This window comes from Cottoperca gobio, chromosome 15, assembly GCF_900634415.1.
Source record: "Cottoperca gobio chromosome 15, fCotGob3.1, whole genome shotgun sequence".
NCBI classification, from domain to species: domain Eukaryota; kingdom Metazoa; phylum Chordata; class Actinopteri; order Perciformes; family Bovichtidae; genus Cottoperca; species Cottoperca gobio.
In genome coordinates this window covers 5,805,829-5,829,136 of record NC_041369.1, presented here as the reverse complement: position 1 = coordinate 5,829,136, position 23,308 = coordinate 5,805,829, and the positions used below count along the sequence as shown (strand labels likewise).

Genomic DNA, 23,308 nt, shown 5'->3' with positions numbered 1-23,308 from the left:
CATAATTGATTTTGATTCTTTCTACACATTCACACACTTGAATTTCTTCTTGAGTCTTTTCTCTTACAAAAGTTGACCAGCAGGGTGTGTTTGAAACTTCAGACTCTTGGATGAGTATGTGTAAGAATGTGTGTGTGAATGTTAAACGAGGAGAAAAAAGAATGATGCATCAATTTTCAAAAAATTATTTTAATGTAATATTCAGCTTTTTAAATTGACCTGTGTTACTTCTCAGCTCCAGTGTGAGGCAGGATCTAGAGGCTGCATTGAGGCCAGTGAGAACATGGGGGAGGTGAGGTTGCTCCTCAGCGGGCTGTACCAGTCCTCATGCTGCCGCTGGGTGGCTGGCTGTGGTGGGATGCTGGGGCAGGGGCACTGGCCCACCGGTCCTGGGTGGCAGGAGTACGCCCCAGAGGGCAGCATGGGGGGGAGGCGGGGGATGTGAGCCAGGGACTGACTATAGTACTGTCGGGTCATGCTGGAGGGCTGGACGTGCATGCCTCCAAGTAGCGCCCTGTGGCCTGGCATCACACCCACAGGGATAACTTTCTGAGAGGCTCGCTCCTGCTTCCGCTGTTTCGCTCTTCTGTTCTGAAACCAAACCTGCTGAGACAAAGGACAGGTTAGAGACAAGGACGGGTTAGAGACAAGGACGGGTTAGAGACAAGGACGGCTTAGAGACAAGGATGGCTTAGTGACAAGGACAGGTTAGAGACAAGGACGGCTTAGAGACAAGGACGGCTTAGAGACAAGGACAGGTTAGAGACAAGGACGGCTTAGAGACAAGGACGGCTTAGAGACAAGGACAGGTTAGAGACAAGGACGGCTTAGAGACAAGGACGGCTTAGAGACAAGGACAGCTTAGAGACAAGGACAGGTTAGAGACAAGGACGGCTTAGAGACAAGGACGGCTTAGAGACAAGGACGGCTTAGAGACAAGGACAGGTTAGAGACAAGGACGGCTTAGAGACAAGGACGGCTTAGAGACAAGGACGGCTTAGAGACAAGGACAGGTTAGAAACAAGGACGGCTTAGAGACAAGGAAAGGTTAGAGACAAGGACGGGTTAGAGACAAGGACGGGTTAGAGACAAGGACGGCTTAGAGACAAGGACGGGTTAGAGACAAGGACGGCTTAGAGACAAGGACGGCTTAGAGACAAGGACAGGTTAGAGACAAGGACGGCTTAGAGACAAGAACGGCTTAGAGACAAGGACGGGTTAGAGACAATGACGGCTTAGAGACAAGGACGGCTTAGAGACAAGGACGGATTAGAGACAAGGACGGCTTAGAGACAAGGACGGCTTAGAGACAAGGACGGCTTAGAGACAAGGACAGGTTAGAGACAAGGACAGGTTAGAGACAAGGACAGTTTAGAGACAAGGACAGGTTAGAGACAAGGACGGCTTAGAGACAAGGACGGGTTAGAGACAAGGACAGCTTAGAGACAAGGACGGCTTAGAGACAAGGACGGGTTAGAGACAAGGACGGCTTAGAGACAAGGCCGGGTTAGAGACAAGAACGGCTTAGAGACAAGGACAGGTTAGAGACAAGGACGGCTTAGAGACTAGGAAAGGTTAGAGACAAGGACGGGTTAGAGACAAGGACGGGTTAGAGACAAGAACGGCTTAGAGACAAGGACGACTTAGAGACAAGGACGGCTTAGAGACAAGGACGGCTTAGAGACAAGGACGACTTAGAGACAAGGACGGCTTAGAGACAAGGACGACTTAGAGACAAGGACGGCTTAGAGACAAGGACGGCTTAGAGACAAGGACAGGTTAGAGACAAGGACGGCTTAGAGACAAGGACGGCTTAGAGACAAGGACGGGTTAGAGACAATGATGGCTTAGAGACAAGGACAGGTTAGAGACAAGGACGGCTTAGAGACAAGGACAGGTTAGAGACAAGGACGGCTTAGAGACAAGGACGGGTTGGAGACAAGGACGGCTTAGAGACAAGGACGGCTTAGAGACAAGGACGGGTTAGAGACAAGGACGGCTTAGAGACAAGAACGGCTTAGAGACAAGGACGGGTTAGAGACAATGACGGCTTAGAGACAAGGACAGGTTAGAGACAAGGACGGCTTAGAGACAAGGACGGATTAGAGACAAGGACGGCTTAGAGACAAGGACGGCTTAGAGACAAGGACAGGTTAGAGACAAGGACGGCTTAGAGACAAGGACAGTTTAGAGACAAGGACAGGTTAGAGACAAGGACGGCTTAGAGACAAGGACGGGTTAGAGACAAGGACAGCTTAGAGACAAGGACGGCTTAGAGACAAGGACAGGTTAGAGACAAGGACGGCTTAGAGACAAGGACGGCTTAGAGACAAGGACAGCTTAGAGACAAGGACGGCTTAGAGACAAGGACGGCTTAGAGACAAGGACAGATCAGTTATGATTAAATTGTTTTCTAGAGCACAATGTTTTTCAATGTACAACATTTTCTTCTGGGGGAGCATGCCCCCGGACCCCACTAGGGTCTAAAGTCCACCCACCACAGTCTCACAAAGTCCTGTGGGAAACAATAGTGTGTTTGGATTATTTGCATTCCATTTGAACGTATATGCCCCGTAATCTCTCTATGTTCATGGGGATGAATACACATTTTTTAATTCAATTGAACTGGATTGGATTCTAAAGTTGACCCAGCTTCTAATATATTCGCTGTAAAGTAAAACAAGCACAATATTTGCAAAATGTAGTTCTTCTTTGAAGAATGTATACTCCTCTCCAAAACATACGGAGCAGATAAAAACCGGTAAAACTCTGAATAAAGAAAAAAAATCAGTGTTTCACTAATGCAGCTCGGCTGCCGCTAACGTTTGGCTGCTTGTTTCTCTGATAACTTTAGATCCAGTTGTCAGATGACTAAAATCCTTCATATGTGAATGTTAAAATATTTAGTTAAAAAGGATCAAGATCTAAAAATTGATTTGTAAAAATGTTGCTTAAAACTAGATAAAAAGTCAGTTTATGACGCATGTTCAAAGGGGATGCGTCCCCATTACAGGAGACCAAATGAAGCGGACGTTACCTTGAGTAAAAATTACAGATTATTCTGTATAGATTTTTAAACTGTTGGAAACATTTGGGATAATAAAAATACACAACTCAACTAAATATATAACGTAGCTCTAGTTGTTTTTAATGCGGAAATGTTCCACATCATATCTTTAAATTAAGTTTTGGTGTCATTCCCTCTGAATATCAGAGTGATGTGGACTTCATAAAGTAACACCTGCATATAATTTCATTGTCAGAAAGTTGTGGGAGAAGTGTAATTTGAGGGCTGTCCCACCTGTATGCGAGCCTCGTTGAGCTTGGTAATACGAGCCAGCTCCTCTCTGTAGTAGATGTCAGGGTACTGGTTTTGTCCAAAGGCCACTTCCAGATGTTCCAGCTGCTTGTGGCTGAAGGTGGTGCGGTGTCGTCTCCTGGCCGGGGAGGGGAAGGCCCTGCTCCGCCTGCCAAGGCCGACACCCATGGAGGTCTCACACAATGAGCCCTTCCTCACCGACTCTCCTATATCTGTTTTCAGGAAGAAGAAAAAAAGAGTTTGAGGCTTTTACTATTTTGCAGACAATTCTCCAGCTCCTGTGTCTTGAGTTACTTGGCATGATACAAAAAAAGTGGCCTGAACTTGTAAGGGCCCATTTCACCAATGACTGTCTCAAAAAAGAAGGATTACACTGACTTTATGGTTCCCACTGCCACCAGGCAACCTGAGAGCCTCACAGCTTTAGCAGCCAAAGACAAGCTCGTGAGAAAAAGATACCAGAAACTGGGGGATTTGACCAAGATTATTACCACAAAGTGAGTAATCTGACAAATTGGTGCTCTGAGTTGACCTTGTCTGTTCACATCATGGTGGTTAGAGAAGAGACAGAGGAGGCTGCTGTGATGAAGGCTATCGAAATATTCTTACTTCTCTCACAAAGATTTGTATTGTATTTATTTATTTATTTATTTTCCCCAAACCTTGTTACATATTCATAGTTTAATTAGATTACATAGTACACAACTATACTGAGAGCACAATACTTTGAATAATAATTGGAAAACTTGGTAAGTAATGCAATATCAGTAACAGTGTATTTTATTCTTTGTTTTGTCAGTGTTGTGTTGCATTACATCGTGTCTTTAACTTTCTCTGTTTTGTAAGTGTTTGTTTGGGACAAGGAGATGATACATCTCAAGTGATTGATCCTCAGATACCACTTTTCTTACACATGTCGTGATGCCAGTCATTGTTAAATCTAACAAGTTTAATGTTAGAGAAATTCCACGTTTTAAAGACTTCTCGAAACCCTTGTAAAAAGCTTTGTCACGCAACACTATAACTCTTTGAACACAAGGAGACACTGCATTGACGTAGCTTTAACAATTTATGAGAAATATTACTAAAAACATGCAAGAACATGAAAAACATGACAAGAAAGAAACATTATATTGCAGGTCTCTCTCTGTTGCTGGTGAATGACATGATGGACTGATAATAAAATCAGATTAATATCTTTTACATAAAGTGTTGTTTGACTCACCTGCACTGGAGCTGACGGTCGCCATATCAGAGTAAAGGTCTGCACAGTCCTGGTGGCTCCTGACTGCGCCTCCTGCTACCTTTACCTGCTGGGCCATCACTGCAGCTCTGCACCGTGTGAAGCCCCCCACACACACACACACACACACACACACACACACACACACACACACACACACACACAACTGACCATTCAGTCACATGTCCAACCCTCCTGGTCTACCTTTACCTGTGTGGGTGTCTGCATCACAAATTGGTGTATTCAATACTTTTTGATACACTTTTGTACTTTTTCTTATGATTTTGAGAGGAGGACTTTGAGTTGTCATGGAGTATTTCCACACTGAGGATATGTTACGTTTGTTTCGTAAATATGTGTTGCATTTTAATTCAGGTAATGCAGGTGAGGAAGTCTTTGTGTGCATTTTGCAGGAAATGATAACTGAGTGAAACCAACCAACATATTAGTTATAAACTTACATGCTCTGAAATATACATATTTAGTGGATCTGTACAAATATTGTATAAAGCAAAAACTTTGATGCTTCCACACTGTATCCATCAATGATTGAGTCAGTCGGAACTATAAGGATTTTGCATATTTACAGATACAAAGATTAGAGCAAAGGCAAAACAAAGATTATAACAGTCAAATTAGTTAATGTGTGCAATACCTTTGAGGAGGAAATAAACATGTATAATATACTTAATACATTTAAAAGAACATTTAAAAAGCTGAGTTATGAACACTTGTGTGTAAATGCATTTTAATTTTGGACTTTTTGGGACTATATATAACATACATAATATCGTATTTGTTTCTTTCTATTATTTTCACTGTACATATTTAATGGGAATTGAAAATTGAAAAACGTAGGTGTGATCAGCAAGGCTTCAGCCGACTCATCTTCACTCAATAAACTTGCTTTGGTTTGTCACAGCTTCAAAAGTTGTTATTGTTTACTTATTATTTGTTATGTGTGTATTTGAGTTGTATAAGTTGAAAACAACAATAAACTAAACTAAATAAAATACTAAAATAATTGTTCATTGCATTGGCACTCAGCTTTTGCTGTTATATCTGTGTTCACTTCATGGATTTTTCCCGAGCTGAATTAGCCTGTGTGTCCACCAGGTGGCTCTGTTATGTCAGGCTGTTTGGCACTAAACTGAATGACAAAACCTTATTATACAAAATGCAGAATCCAAATCTGCTCATATTTTTTAAACAGGGGGGTGAGTGTGGAGACCACCCAGCTGAGTACACTCCTCAGTGCTCCATAAACACAACCCCTCTCAGGTCAGTCACTGCGTTTGCTTCTCTGTGCCTTGACTGACAGGGCACCCTGTCCGCTGAATTAACTCAGATGAACTCCTGCGCGACCTCTCGGGACCCCGGCTGCTATCAGCAGTTCCTATGATGCTAAACTCTGGATACTAGGAAGAGACCCACTAATGTCCCACTCAGCACTGAGTCATGACAGGACAGCAGGGAAAGCAGCTCACATAGCTGGAGAGCAGCAGCTGGCTTTTTATCAGTGCTCAAACAAGACAGTAATTTGTTGAACAATGCTATTTACTTATGTGTATATATATATCTATATAGTGGCAGTAATGTGTACTTGAAAACTCTACTAATGCGGGCACAGGCAGCATATGAAAGGATACTATTTACTAGATCAGATTTCTAATTTGATCTAATTTCTAGACATAGAGCGTGTTTGATTCTGAGTGGCCCCTCTTCCTTCTTGTGGGGCACGTTTGTCATATCATAAGCCATTTGAGCCTCAGCGATACATGTGATTACCAAGAACCAGTAAATCAAAAGTTCAAACGCAGTCTGGAGATGTGTCACACTGATACAGTAGATTGAGCACCCCACCCGGCCCAGGATCCTTGCCAGGAAAGCGTAATAGACAAAATGCAGCGAATGAACGCTGTAGAAGCCGCTAGGGGTTTCTTTGACATGTTAATTCTCTGCTTTAATTGACTAATTATCCTTGAGATTGAAGCAACTTTATTTTTGATTCCATGAGAAAATCCCTGGACTTGTTCAGGCCGTTCTGCATAGCAACATCTAATTTGATTTATTGTGACACGTTGTCTGCGAGGGCCAAGTCCTGTGTCCTGGAAGAGCATATATCTTTCCTGCACTGTGTGTGTGTGTGTGTGTGTGTGTGTGTGTGTGTGTGTGTGTGCGTGTGCGTGTGCGTGTGTGTGTGTGTGTGTGTGTGTGTGTGTGTGTGTGTGTGTGTGTGCTGCCAAGTCCTCTACGGTTCTTCAGCTCACATGTTTCCTGTCCCAGACAACAACTCACCCTGGCAGAGCACACTGAGCCTGCCTGTTTTCTGTCTGTACCTCCACTTCAGTTTGTCTCCCTAATAAATACCATATACAGCATAATGTACCACTCTTAAAATGTATTATCTTCTTATTTATTAGCATAAAGGTTTGGAGGAGGCTGGTTAACACACAGGAAGTTATCTCACCTCACTGGGAGATCTTTGCATTTATCCGAAGACAAATGAGCAATAACTGCTATGTTGGTTCTATCTATATCACTTTTATATCTCAAAATCATGACCATATTTCATAGAAAACCCAGACATCCTGTCTCAAAGAGGATGTTACCATGTGTCCGCTTCTTCAACCCAGATGTGGGTCCACAGGAATTTAGTTGAAGGCACAAAAAGCACAAGATGAACATTTGGCATTAGTATTGAAACTGAAGTAAAACTTGGATTCGTGGCTGAGTAAAATATTTTTATTGTTTAGTGCCATAAAGTGATTTTTCTTTGTGCTATAAAGCAGTAAGGCAGTTTTTCCTGAACAAAAACAGTTGGCCTAATACAATGCAGTGATGAGGCTGCTATTGTTTTTAAAGATTGGCTGGTGTTTGCAGCATATGTTGCTTTAAAACCAGGGGTCACCAACCTTTTTGATACTGAGAGCTGCTTCAAAGGTACTGAATAATACGAAGGGCTACTTGTTTGATACAAACTTCCTGAACAACATAGTTGCACGGTTCACCTTGAATGATATTATCATTAATAATAATAATCATAATAAATATTCATATATGTGAAGAGACTGTCTGATCACATGTTGTTAATTATTCCTCACAATAATTATTAACAATGATTGATGGTAGGAAACACAGATATATTTTAACATGCAACATTATTTATATGTTCTCAATCTGTTTCAACATTTGAAAGTCAGAGTTATCACATCTCTGATATTTCTGTAAATATCTTTATTGACAGTTTTGTATGAATGAGCACATTTGTAGCATTTTGTTCAAAATCTATATTTTAGTACAAGTATCACTTCTGTAAAAACATCATTAACTGTCAATCTTCAAATCAAATCCTGTTTGTACAAACACTAACTTTGTAACATCGGAGAGAGTGGATATGACATCGGAACCTTTCTCCTCATCTTAGAACAGTGTTTGCAATAACCATCATTGAACCTTTCAAGACCTCTCCGTCCAAAAAGGCTTTCTTGTTCTTTATTAAAAATGAAGCTTCCGATGCTTTCTGTGACACCGGCCTCGTGAAAAGAGACTGCTTGTCCAAAGGTGCCTTTAATTAACTCACGGCTTGTTCTGCCCGCAGTGTTGCCAGGTGGGTAGTTAGTTAGTTAGTTAGCATGGTAGCTTTTGTGACACGTACCGAAGTGTCTCTCCACAATGTGCCGCTTTGCAAACTTTTCTTCCTCCCAATCATTATGAAAATAGTTAGTTTACTTTCGCTTTTCTTCCATGTTTAGCGTAAAAAACGCACCTAGCACTCCATCGTAGCTGCTCCCGCTAGCTTGTCTCAGCAAAAAGGGAAATGGAGATTTAGCTTGCACGTGGAATTGAACTCTGACCCCAGACAGAGTCAGAGTTCAATTCCATATATACATAAAACATTTTTGTTTTTTAAAATCTATATTCAATATTGTCATTTTAAAATAAAGAATTATTCAAGTGTTATTGATTTTGCCCCCAAGTGGCCAGAAAAATTGGTTAATGCAGGTTCAACCATAAACTGTATACACCGATCAGCCATAACATTATGACCACTGACAGGTGAAGTGAATAACATTGATTATCTCGGTTACAATGGCACCTGTCAGTGGGTGGATTATGTTAGGCAGAAAGTGAACATTTTGTTTGTCCATGTTGAAGTGTCCTCAAAGTTGATGTGTTGGAAGCAGGAAAAATGGACCAAGGATGTGAGCGTCTTTGACAAGGGCCAAATTGTGATGGCTAGACTACTGGGTCAGAGCATCTCCAAAACTGCAGCTCTTTTGGGGTGTTCCCGGTCTGCAGTGGTCAGTACCTACCAAAAGTGGTCCAAGGAAGGAAAACCGGGGAACCGGCGACAGGGTCACGGGCGGCCAAGGCTCATTAATGTGCGTGGGGAGCAAAGGCTGGCCCGTGTGGTCCGATCCAATAGAAGAGCTACTGTCACTCAAATTGGTGAACAAGTTAATGCTGCTTCTGCTAGAAAGGTGTCAGAACACACAGTGCATCGCAGTTTGTTGCGAATGGGGCTGCGTAGCCGCAGACCAGGTCAAGGTGCCCACCGCCAAAAGCGCCTACAATGTGCACGTGAGCATCAGAACTGGACCACGGAGCAATGGAAAAAAGCCCTGATGAATCACGTTTTCTTTTACATCATGTGGATGGCCGGGTGCGTGTGTCCCCAGATCCCAATCCAATCGATCAAGCATCTGTGGGATGTGCTGGATAAACAAGTCCGATCCATGGAGGCCCCACCTCGCAAGTTAAAGGACTTAAAGGATCTGCTGCTAACGTCTTGGTGCCAGATACCACAGCACACCTTCAGAGGTCTAGTGGAGTCCATGCCTAGACGGGTTAGGGCTCTATTGGCCGCAAAAGGGGACCTACACAATATTAGGCAGGTGGTCATAATGTTACGGCTGATCAGTGTATAAGAAGTGGACGTAGTCACTGTTACATCAACTATTGGTTTGTGGGTTATGGTTTTCAAGCCTCAAGTTTGGAATGTTGTACGACTAACCAGGCCATGGTCGAACCATACACCCCAGCACGTTCACTTCACTCTGCATCTGCCAATTGGCTTGCCACTCCCTCACTATGAGTGAGACCCAGATTCCCCTCAAACAAAACCTACCTGTTTGCTATCCTGACTCCAAAATGGTGGAACGACCTCCCCATTGATGTCAGGACAGTCTTCACACCTTCCTTCTCAGACTGAAAACTCACCTGTTTCGACTGCACCTCGGTGAATGAAGAAAACAAAATAACTGTTCTTTGAATGTTGCACATATTGGTTTGGCTTATTTATAGCTAATAGTTGAATTTGTATTCTATTGTTTCTGTATGTTGCACTTCAAACTGGCTTATTTGAAGCTATTGTTCTGCACTTAAACGATTGTACCTATTTGAAGCTATTGTACTTGCAAGATTCTTGCTGTTCGGAGTTGTATCTCCATGATTGTTTGCACTTTTTGTACATCGCTTTGGACAAAAGCGTCAGCTAAATGAACTGTAATGTAATGAATGATGACCGAATGCTGAATAAGAAATTTTTTGGCTACCAAAATGTTACAATTAACGAAACAAAATGTTTCTAATGATTTGTCAGTTTCAGTTAGACAGAAGTGCTAATGCACCTGGTTTTATCTGCAAACACATCCTTTCTTTGTGCGCACCACACAATACAGTACATCGAAAACACACAACCATCTCATACTAATGTACCAACTAAGCCATTCTCATTGACATATACAGTATAACGTGTCTAATGCAGCACAAACCAACAACACACAAAGAATAAACTTCTGTATGTTTCTCTTCCCGCAAATGTATCTTTCCATCTTTCTATTATTAGGCTGCGGTGAGAGCCAGAGGATCTGGATTCCCCTGGAAGCATCTATCATCTGTGTGTGCATAGTGTGTAAGTGGTGAACAGGACAGGAGATGCAGACATGTCTGGAGGGAGGCTAAAGCATTGCCCCAGTGCATGGGTCGGATTTCTTTTTCATAGAAAAGTACAATAAATATACATACCTTTATCTGGGCTTCATCAGTGACATTGAAACCAAGTCATTACAGAGATCATTAAAGGTCACAGGTTTGATCAGCACCTGTCCGACTCAACTGTCAGTGAGTTGTGAACTGATGTCTTCTTGCACATTGTAATTCAACCTGCACAAGAGTCAGTAAATTGTATGTACGTAACTTCGCATTTTCACTTTCTGTCTTACACACACAACAGTGTTCAAACCTGTATTGTCCAGTATTTTACAGTCAGCCTGTCGAACGTAGCAAGTGTTACATGAATCCCCAACTTTTCCCACTCGCTGTTATCACAGGGTCCTGTTCATGTTGCCTGTTACGGTGGTGCAGTCGTTCAAAACTTACAAAGCATGAGAATAAATTAATGAGCGGGAACCTTTGTCCTTAACAAGGACGTCAAGGACGTGAATGAACCAGTGTTGCCAACTCCTCAGTAAGGAAAGTAACTATTGGCTGTCCTACAAGTCGCTAGAAGTCGCTAAATGACGTCATCGTCTAATTTGCATTTGTATGTAATTGTGATGGACGCTGTAGGAGAGAGGAATAACGTTATGGGAGGGACAAAAAGTGTGTAAAAAAACGAAAAAATGAACTTTCTTCTGTTAATTCTTGTTTTTAAATGTTTTATTTTGCCATTGAAATAGGCCATCACTTCGGATTTGGAAAGTCGCTAGATTTAGCGAAAGTCGGCAACACTGAAATGAATGAGCGAGGACTGATGGCACGGCAGGTTAATGGTGTATTCACATGCTCCTCTGATGGTCCCATTTCCAGAGTTGGGAAGTCCGACTTCGGTGTGTTCATGAGCTTTAAGTCGTAGATAAAAACATGGAAAAAAAACTGGTTTTTGTGTGACAGCGAAGAGCAAAGGCAACAGATCAGACAAAGATCGCTACAAAATATGAATGAGTGAATTAAAAACATTTTCCGATTATTCCGACACCACTTGAATGTAGCACAAATGCCCTACTACAGGTTGTATTGAGTTTACATAGCCTACCTACAAACAAGTGGGATGCAGAATCAATGCATCACAATGTATATTGTATCTTTAATAATGTAAGCTTGTACATGATGACCGATAATGCATTGAAGAGAAGTTTTGTGGGGTGCGCACATAGACTGTAAGAAGTGGACGTAGTCACAGTGACGTCGTCCATTGGTTTGTGGACTGTGGTTTTTGGCCGTTGCCATCCATCCATCCATCCATCATCTACCGCTTATCCGGGGTCGGGTCGCGGGGGCAGCAGCTCTAGTAAGGAACCCCAAACTTCCCTTCTCCGGGCCACACCCGCCAGCTGCCACTGGGGGATCCCGAGGCCTTCCCAGGCCAGTGAGGACATATAATCTCTCCACCGAGTCCTGGGTCTTCCCTGGGGTCTCCTCCCAGCTGGACGTGCCTGGAACACTTCCCTAAGGAGGCGCCCAGGTGGCATCCTTACTAGATGCCCGAACCACCTCAACTGGCTCCTTTCAACGTAAAGGAGCAGAGGCTCTACTCCGAGTCTCTCACGGATGGCTGAGCTTCTCACCCTATCTCTAAGGGAGACGCCAGCCACCCGTCTGAGAAAACCCATTTCGGCCGCTTGTACCCGCGATCTTGTTCTTTCAGTCATGACCCAGCCTTCATGACCATAAGTGAGGGTAGGAACGAAGATCGACCGGTAGATCGAGAGCTTTGCCTTCTGGCTCAGCTCTCTTTTCGTCACAACGGTGCGGTAAAGCGACTGCAGTACCGCCCCCGCTGCTCCGATTCTCCAGCCAATCTCTCGCTCCATCGTCCCCTCACTCGCGAACAAGACCCCGAGGTACTTGAACTCCTTCACTTGGGGTAAAGGCTCATTCATTACCCGGAGTAGGCAATCCACCGGTTTCCTGCTGAGAGCCATGGCCTCAGATTTTGAGGTGCTGATCCTCATCCCAACCACTTCACACTCGACTGCGAACCGATCCAGTGACTGTTGAAGTTCACAGACCGATGATGCCATAAGGACCACATCATCTGCAAAGAGCAGCGATGAGATCCTCAGGCCACCGAACTGCAACCTCTCTCCTCTGAGGCTGAGAAGTGTGATACCCCTGTAGTTGGCACACACTCTCTGGTTCCCCTTTTTGAATAGGAAAACCCATCTTAGTTATTTAGAACCAGAAGTGACACGAGAGGGTGGAGTACAACCGAATTGTGAACAAGACATTTTGAGTCAACCAAATCATTTACTAAATGAATATCATGCTGATATAAGAAGACTTGAAAATAGCGATTGAAACGATAAACCTATTAGAAAAAGGTTTACCGAGATAATAAATCAAGTGAGAAATAGGGTCATTTAGAAAAAGAAAACAAACTTCTATACAATATTTTTTAAAGCAGTGGATTCGCATCCTGCCGGTTATCAATGAGAATTCAGATTTAAGACACGCAGTGGCTTCACTTTTCAGAACAAGAGGTTGTCGCTTGGGCCGGCAGCACTAGCTGTCGAACATGAACACCCGTACTATAACGGAGTCACGGAGAAACGACATATTTTGCAAAAGGTATGAGAACTCAAAAGGTATGACACACATACAACTCCACCTCCACAACCATGTAGTTGTAAGAAAATAACATGCAAGACATATTACACTGGGTGCTCAGTTTCAAGCATCATATGCACACACACACACACACACACATGTGCCCCGGGTGCACACAGGCCTCTGTGTAGTTGTGGCCGTGTCCAGTATGGACACATAGAGGAAATTCTTCCCTCCCAATTTCCCGGGACTGAACTGGGAGTGACCTGGTTGGCAGACACACAGCCCCGATGGAAGGAATGTAACCCAACTCCCCACGCCTCACCCTCAACACCCCCCTCATCCATCCAGCAGTCTGCCGGCCCAGCTGTGTGAGGACAGAGAGAGAAACGCACGGCGCTGTAGGGTGAGATGGATATCTTTTATCTCCTACCAATTCATGAAACTCCTCACTATGCCTTGGCGAATGTTCGTCTTTGTGAAGACTGGCAAGTATTCGTTGTGTAAAAGATTCATCTCTGTTTGACGGCTGGGCGTCGCTAAAGTTCCAAAAGAAAGTCCAATACATATGTTTAATTTTTTTTTCTTATGCAACTCCCAGTCCAAAATACTCCCAGTCCCACCAAAACAATAACAAATAGTAGCAACAAACACAACAGAGCAAAAACAGCAACAAAGAGTTGAGAAAGCGAAAATACAGACAGCAATAACAAAGGGCAAGAAAAGAAACTCCGCAATAACTCCAGCGAAAACAAAGAGGAACAAAAGCCACCATATCATTCATAACTCCTAACACCAACAAACAACAGTGAACACAGTAACAGGAATAGCATGCTAAGTTTAGCAGTAAGTTCAAAACAAAGCTAATGTTAAAGCCTAATGTTGCGTTTACATCAAATGAATGTCATTTGACTGGTAAATACAGCAAACATCATCGTCCAAGTGCTAATTATGACTGGACATGTAGCTTTAATGAGCTCTAAATGGGATACCCATACCCTGATTGAAAGCTAATTTTGGAAAACGGACACTATTTCTACCAACACATGTCTGTCTGTCATAAGTGAATGCTATTTATGAAGTGTGTTACCCCCAAAATCCACAGCACGCGGCTGCATCACGTTCCAGCTCCGTTATGGCTGCCAGAGATGATCCACTGCCATTCTGGTGTGCCAATGTCAACTGGTTCTGCTCCCAGACCAGCTCATGTCTCTGATCCTGCAATTAACTTGTGAGTGGCCATAAATGTCTATATTTATTGACAATTGAAGTGAAATTAATGTGCATGCTGCACTAATCAATATTTTTTAATACACAATGAATCAAATGACTATATATAATATGACAGTTGTTACTCATAGTGACAAATCCACCAAGAAAGTGAACAGCAGTCAATGGAGCTGTTTCAATTATCTGATTACGGAAAATACAAATAAAATTTGAGAGGCATTACATTTTGCAAATGCCAGATTGCGAGCAGCCCCTCCTCTCTCACTCAGTGTACAACCGGTGTTTCGGTTTAATGAGTGACCGTATTAACTGGTGTCTCTCAGCCGAATGCATCGTGGTTGCTGTTAGTGACGTCAGCTGAAACACGAACAGAAAGCCTTCGATTTTACTTCATCCGTTTTAAATAAATAGGCTTCTCCTTCGTGTTTTTTGTTTTTTTTCAATCTACGCCAGACATTTACATAAGTTACTACGAGCACTTTAGCATTTGGCTGAAAGTCACCAGGTAACACTGTCACTCGTCAAAACAGAAACACTGGCGCAGAGAAGCAAACGTTTCGTTAGCCAGCTGCTATAAACGTAGGTTAACAAACAGTTTGTTTGTCACGAAAAGATGTCATGAGGAGCAGGAGGAACAGAATCCCACTCAAGTTAAGCATCATTCTAAGTATTTAAAAAACAATTGTTTGCTTCTCATCTTGCGGACAGACTGGACAAATCATTTATTCAGAATTTCTACAAATCGGCATCATGATCATCATATTTTGGCGTCCTTTTGATCCATTTATTGCAATTAAATCACGGAAAAATCAGTTTATTTAGAGGTTATACTGCAATAGTAAACCATAAAATGAATACAAATACAGCACAAACACAAATGATCCCACTGTGAAACTGCGGGTAAAGCAAGGCTAAAATTTGCTTTGCAGTAACAGAAAATCAATAAATGCTTGTTCAAATACACATTTTTTAATGTGTGGCAAGGATAAATAATCCTCGAGTGTGTTACTCGCTTGTCCTCCTCATCATTACCTTTCTTCCCACACGACCTGAATGCAGCATTAATTACCATGAGGCTGATCAAATAGAGCTGATTTGATTAAGATATTTAGGTAATTACATGGCTTTTCTGTTTCTGGCGCCACCCTGATACCAAACTCTACATCGGTTTGTTTCACAAGTTGAAACTGAGTAAAGCAAAGTTATAGGTCTGTTTCAGTTTTCTGATTATTACAGCTTCATGTTGTGGGTATTCAGTACTTTCAAATTTGTTCTTTGAAAGCTTGTCTGTACTTTACATTTTGTTCAGACAGATTTGCCGTTTCTTACACATGGTTTCTGCAAAAAAGTAATGCTGTTCAATCCAATAAAACCCGAATCAATCTGGTTATTGGTCTGTCTGACCACTGGGTCAGTCTACAGGGTGAAGTGGGAACCACTGCGGCCATTATGACTCAGCAGACGGTGCGGTATGCAGAACCACCCTCTCAGTGTCCATGTGCCTGCAGCAGTTCTCTGTGTTCTCTAATTACATTTAACTCATCTAGGCCGTCATATTACCCTGCGCCGTGGGAATCTCATCTTTCCCAGCTACGGATATAAAGCCAAGAATGCCAGGTTTGAACTAGACAGGTTGTCCTTGACACTGCAATGACGTCCAGTTCAGCAAGTAACACAATGCAGCTTTGAGTCCTACAACCTCAAATGTTATAAAAACTAAGAACATTTAGGACTGTATCTTTAAATGCAATTCAACAAATATTTAGTTTTTGCTGTTTCTGTTGCACTTCCATGAAAACGTCAGCATTATTGTAGAGTGATTGAGTTAATGGTGGCGTGTGACAGCTTGCCCTGCGTGAGGTTTTCAAGGTTCAGCTGTTTGGCAGGGAGGGCCAGTGGATTTGCAGAGCTGTTGTCTGGATGCCTCCTCCTGCTCCAGACTCCCTTGGTGGTGTCCTCTTTCCCCCCCGACAGCCATTTATTGGCTCCTCAGGTCTCCTGTGATCCTCAAAGGCACTCCCCAAACTCAATCATGATACTCTGCCCCCAACCCTGCCACCCCAGACCTGCCCTTATCTGCTGCCACAGGAAAGGAAAAGGCCTGGAGGAGATAGAGAATGGCACGTTATAATTATCTTGTTTCTACATTTCTCTCCTCACCTTGGTTTCCTCATGACACCTCCCATAACACCTCAATGACTCAACTTTGCACTTTAAGCAGTGTCAGTAACTCACCAAAGATATATAATGTACCACTGCAAAATCTGCTTATATCAAATTATCCACACACAAATTAAAGCAATGACTGATGGGATATTATAATTTGCTGACTGTTATTATTTGCTTAGCCTTAGCTACGGTTGCGACACCTGTCATGCTTTCTTTAGCCCTCAAAATCCATAGTTCATTTATTTTTTAAACAATGGCCCCTTGCTTTCAGACATAGGTCTGACAACTGTCGCAGCAGATTGTATCAGCTGTAGCTAGCTAGCTAATTAAGCTAACGTTATGAGTTGGTTAAAACACAGTCTTAAAGACACGTGAACCTTTCTAAAATATTAGTCCTAATATTATAAGCATAGACTATATATGAGAATTGGACGGAGTCACCGTGACATCACCCATTGGATGGTAGACTACGGTTTTGAAGCCTGGAGTTTGGAATTTTGCCCGTCGCCATCTTGTTTTTTTGGAATCAGAAGTGACACGAGCGGGTGGAGTACAACCGAACGCTGAACAAGACATTTTTAGATGTCATGAACTGAAAACACACTGTGATAGGGTTAAAGTTCTAAGAAGAAAACACGGACAACACCTTAACCGGACAGTGCTGTGGTAGGACCTGTCAATTGGGGAGCCACACTGTAACCCTAACCCTGCTTCATCGCCTACTGTACTTTTAATAGAACCATAATTTACAGCATGAACATCATGCAGTAATGAAGAAGACTTAAAAATTGTGATTGAAACTCATTAGGATCATGACATACTATGTCACTTGATTATTAAGTTTAATAAGGAACAATATAAGACCACACTGTTCATTATAACCGCTGAGCTACTTAGCATAGGCTACATACTTGATATGCTTTACTGTTTAAATGTTCCACTTTGACTTTTAACATGAAAAGAGATAGTATCAAAATAAATGGCTTTTATGGCTCAGATAACAATGTAAAAACCGACAAATCCCACGGTAGGTAGTGAGCTTAGCACATGCTAATGTTTTCAGAGCAGATAAACACATGGTTTATCAATTTCTTACACTTGCTCTTGTAATTTGAGATTTGGAAAGGCTAAAAAAACCTCCAAAATCTGGAATACCTCTGTTTCCACAGCCACATGCATCAAACTTATGAGAGAACTTGACAGGCCTGCCCGCCGTGCCTAGTGATGGTTGATGAGCTATGATTGGACCCTAGGGAGGATATAGCAAATAGTCAATTGAATACAATTTAAAGAACTAACAACAAATAATCGATTAAAAACACTAAACAGATTTAAAAAAAAAATCCTTTAAGTTATTACTAAAAAGATAATTTTGGACTCCCAAATAACAATCCTCCAAAACCCTCTGGTTATGTCTATTTTGCTTGTGCAACCTCGTTTATGAGCATCTATTTGCATTGATTGTCAAGCGCTTCCTCTTGTGCAACAACTTGCTTTCCATTGGCGGGGTTTGTCCGCGTCTTGGTGGTCGTTGTCATGGTGATGGCAGCTAGTCTAAAAAAGCTGTAAAAAAAGCTGCATGTCTGTACTAGACTCTTGCTGCAATATCATGGTCATCTGTGCTAAGCCCTGCTCTGACCCCCGCCACGTTACGCTAACCTCGCGGAACAGATGCCTGTTCATCACCAGCCAATCGTATTCTGTCAGGCCACTCACGCACATACTTATACTCATGTAGACATGCATGCTTCCCGATTTAACATACATGTAGACTACAGTATATTTTGCCTCGCAAACTCATACGTGCTCTCTCAACTCAGATCAGCGCTTGCATTCACACTGCTTGACCTCGGGACTGGTATAGGATCTCTACTGCTATTACAGTGCATATTGTAGTCTAGTCTGCAGGCTATTCTTAGCGCCTCTATAAGTGAAAACACGAGAAGGAAAGCTGGAAGGGTTTTAGAGGCTTTCTAAACGCTGCATACTTCAGCAAATCATCAACTTAAATATCTGATGCAGCAAGACAGAAAGATTCCTACGCTGTCTTATTCTGTTTCCGCTTGTTTTTGTCAAAGACACTGAGAGTTTGTAACTTTTGACAAAAGTAATTCCAAGTCAAAGGTATAACGTTGTTTCCAACAATGCATACTAGTCTCCTTTACTGTCACTATAGTACTAGAAGCTGTATCTCTCAAACTAGCTACATTACTCACATTAAACCAAAATTAAAAACACCCAGTTGTGGGCCTCCAGGATGTGAAAAGTAGTGGCCGTGGAAGAGAGGAGTGGAAGTGTGCAGTGAGAGGGGAATTGGCTCTTTCCAAGTTGGGACAAATAGGGAAACATTCAGAAATAAAACAAGAACCCAGTAAAAAACACCCACTAATGGCATTTATCTGAACATGTATCAAAACAGTGCAAACCATGCCACTATTTTTTTTACATTGCAACTTGTACTCTGCCAAAGGAGAATCGTAAAAAAGGGAATGAGCTGGATATCTTTTAGCATTTTGGACTCAATTTGATTCATAATTTGACCACCCATTATGTGGTCAACAGTATACATTTACACGTAAGAAGTTCACCAGAGTTGAACTCGTCATGAAAGCAACGCTACAGTTCCATTCAATGTGAAATATTTTCTGTCGTAAATCCTGGTATGATGGTCCTATATATAATCTTCTGTCCCTGTGTTACCCTGTAGCTACTGCTACTGCTATGTTTAGCGTGCATGAATGGTTTCCAATCACTTCCAATCACATCAGTAGGGCTGGGTATTAAACTTTAATACTTTTTGGATACAAACCAACATTTCTTCTTAGTCTTAGTATTGGAAACTGTCAACCACCTACATTTGGCATTGGCAGATTTGTCAGACTTTGATTAGAAGTTCACTTTTTAAAATAAACATTTTGCTCATTTGCTCATTTTTAATTTCTGCAAATTCAGAGAGAAAAAAAAGAGTTTTGTGTGGCTACATCTTTGTTATATACGTTGTTGAGTTGTGCGCTTACATTATCCCAAATGTTTCCAACACATTTTCAAACCTACATTTGGTTGCATGTGATGGTGTAGTTTCCCCTTTGAGCTTGTGTCAGCCTTGGGGTTAAATGCCAGAAGTCATACATTGACTGTTGTTTTAATCTTTACTATAAACCTTTTAGATCTTGGTTGTTTTGAACTATTTTACAAGATAAAGCATTTTAGTCATCGGACGTCTGGATCTAAAGTCATCAGAGAAACAAGCTGAGCAAACGTTAGCGGCAGCCGAACAGTGTCGGAGAAACACTGATTTTTAACTTTTGTTTTGGAGCGGAGGTGACCTCTGTGGGTAATTCGGCTCGGTAAAAACCTCCTGAACGACGAACAATGAAGGAATCCTAACCGTGTGAATGACGGTAATGACAAACTCCCATGATCCCATGCTACTTCATGACGTCACCAAACTCTGTCCTTTGTTACTGTTTTGATTCAGAGAACTCATGTGGCAGAAATAAATGACAACTTTGCGTTTAATATACCAAAGATTACTGCAGCTTTAGATACCATTATCCCTATTTAATTGTCAGTTTCATACGTGGTGTTTAAATGTGTTGGTGTTACTTTGCGACTTGTTGGATGTTATCACCCTCTACCTTGCAGCAGTAGATTACAATCTAAAGTGCCCATGAGTTTCCTGACCTAATCAATACGTTAACACACACACAATAACTCAGACAAATAAGTATCTGAGTAACTTGAGTAACCGAGTAACTTCCCCAAGTTCATGAAGATTTGTCATGGTGCCAGCAGCAGCCGCACCCAAACAGCTGGAAAGAGGACAGAAGCACACAAATGGGAGGGAGAGAGAGGCGAGTGTCAACGCAGCTTAACACTTCTACCACCAGCAGCATGAAGAGGGCCTAGAAAGCATACAGTGCACAGGTTGAGTAGCTAAAATGCCCCCTTAATGCCCTGTGCGACCGAGCGTGCATTTTTAACAGCCGACTTGAGGGCACATTACGAGTGATTCAGAATAGTTATGGCATAAAAAGCCTCAGTGTACGCGGGAGTGTGTGTGTGAACGGGAACAATGAGGCCATTTATGAGGTGAATACCGCAGCCTTTAACAAGGGCCCTTAACATATTAACCATGTGACCCGCTTGAACTCAGAAAATGTCTTGAGAGCCCCAGATCTCTTCCTATACCCCTACAGCCAAAATGATTTTAAAAAGAACTTACAGTTACTACAATCCTACATGTTTTAGTATTTTTTTCCACAACATATTCTTCCCTTAAATCTTTTACTTATATGACAGTATTCAAGGACATATGGCCAATTTAATTATGAAAAGTGTTTCATAAAATGACATCAGGTCTATGCGTAATGCTAGCACAAACAGGGATTAAGTATGTGTGAACGAGTGGGAGCAGCCCTGACCTCTGACCTATCGAGTACGAGCTGGGCCGCCTTTGCCCCATTGAGGCTGTGATGTCACCCCGAGTACAGAACAGGCAGCTGGAAAAGAAGCCCTGAAAAAAAAGAAGTGATGAACACGGTCCAGCAGAATAATTATATGAGAGAGGGAGTGAATCAGGAAATAGCTTTTGGTTTGGGAAACTCAAGAGTTTGAGGGAGCGCTGCCATGTGCTAAATGAAAACAGGATTTGAAAAAGAGGAGTGCGAAAGAACACAAAAGAAGCCAAAATGTGTTGTTTTTTTCTTGCAGAGGGGTGGCAGGGTATCCAGTGGTCAGCGAGGAGAATATCCCTCAACCTTCCCTCCTTCTCTTCCTCTAACTTTTCTCTACAAGCCTCCCCCCTTGCAATCAACCTCCTCGACTTTGCTTTCTCATTCTTTGCTTGCTGGCAGGCTCTCGCCTCTTTCCTCTTTCCTCACACGTTTTAATGGGTATCTTCCCAATCACATTTTTTATTGCAGGAAATTTCAGCACACCACATTGCGTGAGCCGAAGGAGTGCTCCATTCTTAGCTCGGCACCGCTGAGTGCCAGGGTGTGTTGAGCTTGCCAGTGTGTGTGTGTGTGTGTGTGTGTGTGTGTGTGTGTGTGTGTGTGTGTGTGTGTGTGTGTGTGAGAGTGGGGTTAGGAAAGGGGGAGGTGAACTGGAGTGGCGTTACTGTCAGTTTGATGCCAACATTACAGCCCTGCATGCCCCCTCCTCCTTCCCCCTCCCTCTCTTGGTAACAATAGTGAAGTCAGGAGAAGGAGTTGCTGGAAGTCATTGCGAAAAGACCCCCAAAAAAAGCATGTTGTCTTCTCTGAGTCAGTGCACTGTGGCATAACTTCACAGGAATCTTACTCAGAAACCCCCCTCACCCCACCCCCATCACCCACCCTTTGACTCCATTTGTGAGAGCTTCACCTCCTCCTCACTTTATTTTGTTTCCCTGGCAGCCACCTGGGTTTTTCTCTGAAAAGAAGGCAGTGGTTTTGGGCCTGCGGTTTAATTGCAATAATATTTGCTGTACTCCGCTGCCTCCCCGGCTCTATTCTCCCTTAACAACGGGCATTATTTTTAGCCTCTGCGCTGAGTTCTGTCATTTCCTGTTGCAGGGCTCGCTGTGCTTTAGACCACAAGCAGACTTAAACACTCTGTGCTTTACTCCCACCGTCACACCATTCCTCTCACGCCCAAGCACAGCAGGTCCCTAGTGAACTGTCTGTGTCTTCACATCCACCGCAGAGATAAAGCACAAGACACTTGGGGCTGTGATTCAGCACTGCCTTTAATGTACAACTGTCACCTAAAATCATCTCGTAAAACAAGAGAAAAAAACTTTGTTACATTGTTTCATGTTACTCATGCAAATGAGCAATTCAGCCAACAAAGCAACACTGTTTTAACAATGGATTTTACTATGCTCTGCAAACCATTTTAAAGGGGAACTACGCCCATTTTCCAAATTCATCCATGTTATTCCTATGATCTAACACAGCCCAAACATATTAACATGATCAACTCTAACTTAAATCTTAAAAAAGTAGAGTGCTAAAACTCACATTTGTGATGTCATGGAGTAAAAAGTGTGGAACTGGTCCATAGATAATGAATTGGGAAAGATGTTAAGATGACACTGAGAGCACCCAGGGGAATGTTCTGAGTATATGGAGACATTTTCAGTTTCACAACTGAGAACACTACAACAGAATAAAGCTCATTTGGGTAAAAGAAAAAAGAAAAAAAAACATTCTGTGGATCCACAAAATCAGTCTTCCATTCACCGTACAACAGCGAGAGCTGCAGGAATGAGTCCTCAAACCTGGAAATGAGTCAGCGTTCCCTCGCCTCCAAATCAATGGGTTTTTTGAATTTGGTTTTTGGTTAGATGCTTGAAATAAAGTCTGTGGTTAACATAAGATTTTTAAATGTTTTGTTTTACGAGATAATACACGTCAGTGAAAACATCACTCCTGAATTCTTAAGCTTTTACATGTCTTAAAAAAGGCGGTTGCTAACAAGTGGCTAAATGAGACAACTAAACGTCATCAAGCAAAAACGAGTCCACCTTTAGCTTAGTGTTGTTGACGCAAAGTAATGCTACGTTAACGTTTTACATCTAAAAGTACCGTTCATTTGTGAAGATTATCTTGCTAAAGAAAAAAGTGTAAATACCATAAACATTTGTTTTCCACAGAGATTACTTTCTACAATAATCCAAAATCCCTTTAGATTTGTGTCGAGGGAACCAGGGAGATGCTACCTTCCTGGGCGGCCTACAACAATATGTCCTCCCTGCAGCACTCTAAAGCAGATTCAGACTTTATACTTTATACGTCTCCAGTTTGAGT

General features: G+C 42.3%; 1 protein-coding gene across 1 annotated transcript; it reads right to left on the bottom strand.

Annotated features, from left to right (window-relative positions):
• Positions 1-231: 231 nt before the first annotated feature.
• prop1 (PROP paired-like homeobox 1) lies at positions 232-4,641 on the bottom strand. The gene is made up of 3 exons (XM_029450185.1): positions 4,545-4,641; positions 3,302-3,531; positions 232-603 (listed from the first exon to the last, which is right to left on the bottom strand). Exons 1-3 carry the CDS (start codon positions 4,639-4,641, stop codon positions 232-234), a joined length of 699 nt encoding a protein of 232 aa, XP_029306045.1.
• Positions 4,642-23,308: the final 18,667 nt, after the last annotated feature.